Below are 6805 nucleotides of genomic sequence, written 5' to 3' on the forward strand. Positions count from 1 at the left end.
GTTTGACGGTCTTCAGTGCTGAGCTTCTCCACCAGCTTCTGCCTCTGGGGCATGCTTTCTTTCCAGAACTGTCTCCATGATTCTAGTCCTTGAAAAAGTTGTCAGGAAGACTTTATGAGGAGAGAGAGAGAAATATTTCGCTTAGCATTAGTTGAAGACAGTCTGTTCTTGGGGTGAAATGATGCATGCCACAAGCTAATAGTCCTGACCTGAGGCAGAGTCTGGAAGGTCTGGAAGATGTGGTAGTGCAGACTGTAGGGGCCTTCCACAAAAGAGACAAGATCCACTCCTCCACATATGTAGCTCAGAAGAGTGGAAGTCTGTGTCATCCTCAGGCCAGCCCTGTGCATGCTCCCAGCCTGCCACAAGGAGGGGGAATCCAGATTTGCGAGACTGGCTTGTCAGTGAACAGCAGCCCTTATCYTACTTGTTGACAGTAGTTGTGTTTTTCCCTAGGTCTTCCTGCAGCATCTCTCCCCACTGCTCTCACTCACCACCTTTGCTGCCCTGTGGCTCACAATCCTGGACTTTATGGACAAATACATGCATGCTGGCTCCAGTGACTTACTGGTAAGGTGTTGGATGCAGTTCTCTGGACAACCATTAATTGTGTTTTAACCTTCTGAACTTGAAAGATGTTTTGATTTGCTTTGGGGTTTCGGGGATTTTTTTTTACCTTTTATTCCTTTCCAAACCATTTTGTTCCATGGTTTCTTGCCTTAGCTTCTGTTTCCAAGGCAGCCCACCAGCTGTTTTGAGCTTTTGTTCATTGCTATCTGTCCATTCTGTGTCCTGTCTCTGATTATAGCTGGAGGCCATTCCAGAGTCTCTGAAGAATATGCTGCTGGTAATGGATACGGCTGGGATATTCCACAGTGCTGACTCACGGACAGGATACTCAGATCTCTGGGAGATCACCTGGGAGCGCATTGACTGTTTCTTACCTCGGCTGCGGGATGAGCTCTTCAAACAGACAGTCATCCAAGGTACGAGAGGCTGGGAAACCTTAAGGACTCAGGTTTGGACCAGTGCTTGTACCTTGTCCAGTGCCCTGCTGCCACAGTGCCTCAATGCTGATGAAATGAAAGTTGCAGGAGGCTGAGGGAACTTGGCACAAGAAGGGCAAATTGAGGGAGGTGAAAGGAGTGAGCAAACTGGTGTGTGGTCTCAGTGCCTGTTTTGCCTTCCCAGATCCTGTCCCCAACATACCGATGGAGCAGCAGCATCAGAAAGCAATAGTGTCTGCCCTGCCCCCTTCTCCTGTCGGGGAGGTGAGACCAACCACCCATGGGGCTCCATTGGAGAAGCCTTGTGATCTGGGTGTCAGTGGTGAGTCCTGTTTCCTTTCTTCTGGAATCACCTTCCCAGCATGGTGGCATAGATCTGCTTTTCCTTGCTTTAGTATGACTTCTGGTGACTGGGCCTGTAGTGTTGTGAGCTGTAGTGTTGTGCTTCCAGATGGGTAAATTGTTGCTGATGTTATTGGGGTGGGCAGAATGCCTGTGATCTGCCCCTGCTCCTCAGGGCCTTGTATGAAAGAGCAGGTCTGAAAAAGCCTCTGAGTTGATCTTCAGCCCTGCTTAGTTTTAAGCTAGGTGACTTTGTCAGGACCTGTGTAAAGACATGTTTTGTCTCTTCCTTTTTCCAGAGTCTGAGAGAGCCACTGCACCTGCCTCACCCACCATCAGCACCCCTGCCTCTCCCTCTTTCCCGGCATCAGCTTCAACAAAGGCAAGCCCTGTTACAGACACACCTCCTACGACAGCACAGCCGCCGCTCATCCTGCAGCCTCTTGCCTCTCCTCTGCAGGTCGGGGTGCCACCTATGACTCTTCCAATCATTCTCAACCCAGCCCTAATTGAAGCCACCTCTCCTGTTCCCCTCTTAGCAACTCCACGGCCCACTGACCCCATGACAACCTCTGAAGTCAATTAATTGGAGGGTGTCTGAGAACTGTCTGCTGAGGAAGCTCTGTGGGTGGAGGATGCTGGCCAAATGTTCTCTCATAGTGGGCATGTTTGTTTTAAAAGATGATGCTAACCTGAGCAGAAGGGCCRTTGCTACAGTCCTCTGGAGCACTTCCCATCCTGCTCCCTTGTTGCATCACCTAGAAATCTGCCAAAAAATCCCTGTTTCCTTGGAGGAGTGCCCAGTTCCACTGACCAGTCTCCTTCCTGCCTTTGCAATCTCGGGCCAGGCAATGCCCGTGCCCAGCAGCGTGGGACCAAGCTGCCACCAGTTCATCTGGTAAAGRGGGAAAACTTGTTGATGTCACACCAGAGAGGGGCTGCAGTCCAGGGCTGCCTCTCAAGATTACTCAGTTCAGTCCCTGGACAATTCCCCAGCCATTCCCTAGCTTTCCTGCTCACTCTTGTGGTTGCACTGCTTTGTTTGGGCTCTGGGCACACCTGGGTTCAGCAGGTAGAGAATTTTATTAGAAATATGGATTGCTTACAGTGCAGCTCCCAGTTTGCTACATGGAGCTTCTTGACTGCTGGCACATGCTTTCCTTCTGCAACACAGATGACAGCAATCCCCAAGCCTGATACAGATTAGGCAGCAGGCAAGTCGGATAGGGGCAAGCGTGGCTTTCATCCCTGCTCCTGTGAATGTAATTAGGCTTTCTGGTTGGCGAGAGCAAATCCAGAAGGCTCTGCCTAGCTGAGCAGATGAGAAGGAAATGCTGAGAGCAGAGTACCATGGCCCTGTCTCACACAGCACTTCCAGGGCAGTGATGTGTTTGCCACTCACTACACAGTGGGGGCCTCTTGGTGACCAGCCCCTTCCTTAGGAGAACATCCTCTTCAGCTACAGATGTGAGGATCTGTGGCACCTGGTGACAGATGCCCGGCAGGTGTGCAGTGGTTTCTGTTGGAAGCTCTGCAGAGATTGCACCCTTCTGCATCTCCTAGTTGTTGGGATCCCGTGTCCTTCTCACCCCAGAATGCCCCTCCAGCCGAGGCCCTGGCAGTGATTCTTGTGCTTCCACCTTGCCGCAAGGACATCCCGCTCTTCCCCCTGCTCATGTCCAGAGCAGAGCTGGCTGCCTGGCAAGCACTGCGTCGCTGATCCTCCTCCTCCTCCCTTGACTAGTTGGCAAAATTCTCAATAATTTCAATCTTGGAAATCCCCCTGGTGACTGGGAGGGACATGGGTGGGACTCCAACCCAGTGTATCCCCTATGGAGAGGAACCTGCAGTTGGTGTGGGAATACAACCAGTGTACATACAGAGTAAATGGCTACAAATCAAATGGACTTTTTACAGTGTAATAAATACATCCTGTAAATGAATGTTGCAGTGTTGCTCTCCTTTTTTGTCATGGAACTTTGGCTCAGAGCTTTGGGTAAAGTGAGTTTGCTTGTCAAGGTGTTTYGCCCTGGCTCCATATACCAAGATCCTGCAACAGAGCACTCTGGAGGGAGCACAGGGGGACTTGTCTCTTCATGGGGGAGCTGCAGTGGAGGTTGGCCATCAAGGGACTAAGTAGGGACTAATGGACAGAGCAGAGCTGTAATAGTGTGGTTGCTCTTGCAGAAGGYAAGACTTTCACGTGGGCTGTAAAATTTCTGGTGCTACATTGATTGTGCTCATGCACCACCGTGAGTGAGGGTAGAGATGAGTACTGAGAGGCAGGTGATCTGCACACCTGCTCATGGAATCAGAACAYGGACCTCAGTGACAACTCAGCTGACATTGGTGATTCTCTGATGAGGRAGAAATCCTTGTTTCCATGGACAGGACTCAGAGCTGGACAGGGTGTGATATGCTGGGCTATTCTAGGGCTGGTGTTTGCCAAGCATATGARCAATTACACTTCCCTCCTGGTATTTTCTGTGTTGTTTCATGGGAAGATCCGCGCAGTGCCACAGTGTCATTAAAGTTGCGTGAGACACCAGTGCCTGCCCTATTCCAAGAGACTCCTACAAACTTAATAAGGGGGTTAAAAACTTGGGAGTTTGTTTGAATTGCATGAGAAAAGATCTAAATATTGCATAATGAAAGAGTAATGTGCATACTAGGAAAGTCCTGTTAATAAATCCTGGTTTCCTAACCCCATTTCTACCATTCCTGGAATATTTTTGCTGCTGCAGCTGTCTCTTCCTCACCATCAACTGCCTGTAGGTTGTGTCCCTCCAGCCCTTACTTGGATATTTTCATTTGTGTATTTGAGTCTTTATGCTTCTCATGGCCCTTCTGTATCCATCCCCGCTGTCTTGTCTGACTTCTATTTACGGAATCTCTCTATATATTTCTGCTTTTCTGCTTGTTGAAAGCTTTAGATGATTAACTCTTTGTAAACCATTGCTCCGTTGTCAAGTGCCTCAATGTCAGGACTGTCACCTTCTGATCCCCAGGTGGTCCTCTGACTTGCTGGAGTGGTGTCAGCTAATAGCAAAGCTCCGTTTTGCCAGCTGCCTTCAGATTTGGGCACATGCTRTATTTTAACCTGTGTTTGCAAACCCAGTTTCTACTGAGAGCATTATGTCTTAATTCAGACAATTATGGTGCAAAGCAAAAGCCCAAGGAAACTGCAGGAAGTGGGACTAGTATGGAAGGAATGTTGACTGGAAAGACAGACAGAATTGCACTTTAAACAGTTTTCACTAGACTGTAAATAGGAATGGACTGGAAAACCAGAAAAAGAATTCTCTGAAYGTTGTTTGGATTTTGCAATAGTGAGGTTTAATGTTACAGAGMAAAAAATATCAGGGAAAGTATTGAACTGAAAGGAGATCAGAATCAACTGACAGGTAGCATGTGCTCCCTGATTTGTTTATCAGTAAGTCTCTTGACCTGTTTGTAAGTTAAATTACATAAAAGCCAGTCATGTTACTACTGGCTGCTGATGGAGTGATGTTTACAACAGTACCCCTCAGATTTGTCCTAGCATGTATTTTTTTCTAGTYTTGGACTTCTTTCTCATTTTTACTGAGGGTCTGACTCACTATTTTCCAGAGGAGGCTGAACAGACATCCCTGTGTTTTGGATTTACCTCCTCTTCTGTTCCCATTTACATCAAGGACTTCTACTGCTAAAAGAGAATAGAAATAGGTATTGGGATTTAGCATGTGCTAGAAGAACACTTCAYTGGCAAGCTGGTGTTTTCCTCATTGATATTCTTCCTAGTGAGATAAGCCCTCACTGTAATAAAACATGTATCTGGCTGAAATTTGTGAARCAGAAACACTGATGGTTTTAGTTTGAATTTAAAAATTGTATCTGAGCATTCTCATAAGATCTGATCTGTTAGAAATATTTCCATGGAGTATCAACAGTGAGCTGGCTTTTTTAGAAGTTACCCTCACTCCTATAAATGCCAGCTGTTGAACTCATCTGGAAAAACGTATGCCTGTTAAAGAGCCCGATGTGTCCTGAGGCCAGGGTGCCCGGCTCTTTCGGCCCAGCTGCGCAGAAGGCAGCCCGGCGGGGCTTSTRCTGCTCGCCCGTGGCCCTGGAGTGMTCCRARCCCTGCCAAGGCTGCTGCAGGCGGCCGCCCCGGCRCAGCGGGCACTGTTCCCACTGCCCATGGGCTGTGGGGGCTGCTGGGAGAGAGGGCCCGGCCCGCTGCCCGCTGGAGGACGGGAAAGCACGGGGCAGCTCCGGGAGCACGGCCGGCTCTGGAGCCAAGCTCTGCACTGCAACTCTTGCCCCGAACTGACGGGCTGAACAGACAGGAGAGACTCTGAGGCCTTGAGGAGGCAGAGGACAATGAGATCTGCCAAGACTACAAGTCCCAGTGTGCAGTACTGCTCCTGCGCTTGTGTAACCAGCACCCTGGCCGGGGTGAGGTGCYGGGCAGCCGGGGCTCCTCTCCCGCACGGGCCAGGGCCTCTGCTGTTCCCGGGCAGATCCTCTGTGCAGAAGGCTTTAAGAGCACCAGGCGCTTCATGCTCGAGAGGTGTAAGCACCCTTCGACTATGCAGGATGTGTCGGGACTTGCGAACATACCCACAAGCAGCCACGGGGCAGGAGGGCAGGTTATTGCCGAGTTCCCAATAGGGAAATGAGATGGCTGTGGCCTTACCACAGCCCGGCTCCTCTGCCGGGGAAAGTTGTGCTTCCTTTTCTCWCGTTTTCCGTGTAAGAAAAATGGAAATTGCTCTGGGCAGCAGCTTTGATGGTTGGCTGCTAAACTTAATCCCTGGTTGTAGAAAGCGCCTGGGAACAGAGGTCAGGCTAACTGGGTCGGGAGTGTGCGCAGGCGGTGGTTGGCAGTGTGGCAGCGGCCATTTACTGAGAACACATGGTCACTCGCTATTGGGGTACAAACGGAGCCTTGTCCTCAGAAGGGATGGMTGAGCCCCATGGCAGAAGAATGAACTGAACAAGGTGTTCTCTGCCTGGCCCCCACCTGTTACAGTACCTCCTGCCTYGTCCTGTGACAGTGCCCTTTGGGCCACGCTTGCAGGAGCCCACAGCTTCTGAGATGTCGCCCGGGGCCGGTGTTCAGGCAGAGACAGCATCACCTGGAGCTGAGGGCAGTGAGGTCCCCAGACCTGCAGCCGACTGTCGCTGCCCGCGTGACCCTTGGCAAGAGCTGTTTCAGTCCCCATTGCCGGGAGGGGTGTTCGCCTGCCCTCCCCCGCGTTTGCCGGAGCCTGTCCCTCGCCGCGGCTCAGCCGAGCGCGCTCTGGGGCCGCCCGCCCCGCGGAGCCCGGCGTTCCTGGCTCTGTGCCGTGCTGCTCCCCGCTGCCCTCCCCACCGCTGTCCTGCTCCCCCCGGTCGGCAGCGCGGACGCCACGTGGCGTCGGGGGCCGCCCCGGCCCGTCCCGCTCCCCGCTGCCGCCGGACGGGGCGGGCCC

The 6805-nt window shown here is 51.3% G+C and overlaps 1 protein-coding gene across 3 annotated transcripts in view; it reads left to right on the forward strand.

The window, feature by feature from the left end:
• The window catches only part of GBF1 (golgi brefeldin A resistant guanine nucleotide exchange factor 1), a 103106-nt gene extending 99814 nt beyond the window's left edge, over positions 1–3292 (forward strand). For all 3 annotated transcript variants that reach the window (XM_057375142.1, XM_057375140.1, XM_057375141.1), the window contains 4 exons: positions 457–570; positions 809–986; positions 1192–1329; positions 1649–3292. In XM_057375142.1, coding sequence (XP_057231125.1) covers positions 457–570; positions 809–986; positions 1192–1329; positions 1649–1935 — 717 coding nt within the window. In that variant the 3' untranslated portion in view covers positions 1936–3292. The remainder of the gene's footprint in view (positions 1–456; positions 571–808; positions 987–1191; positions 1330–1648) is intronic.
• The last annotated feature ends 3513 nt before the right edge of the window (positions 3293–6805 follow it).

The sequence above is a fragment of the Malurus melanocephalus genome, unplaced genomic scaffold (assembly GCF_030028575.1).
Source record: "Malurus melanocephalus ecotype Western Australia unplaced genomic scaffold, MMel_1.1 scaffold_240, whole genome shotgun sequence".
NCBI classification, from domain to species: domain Eukaryota; kingdom Metazoa; phylum Chordata; class Aves; order Passeriformes; family Maluridae; genus Malurus; species Malurus melanocephalus.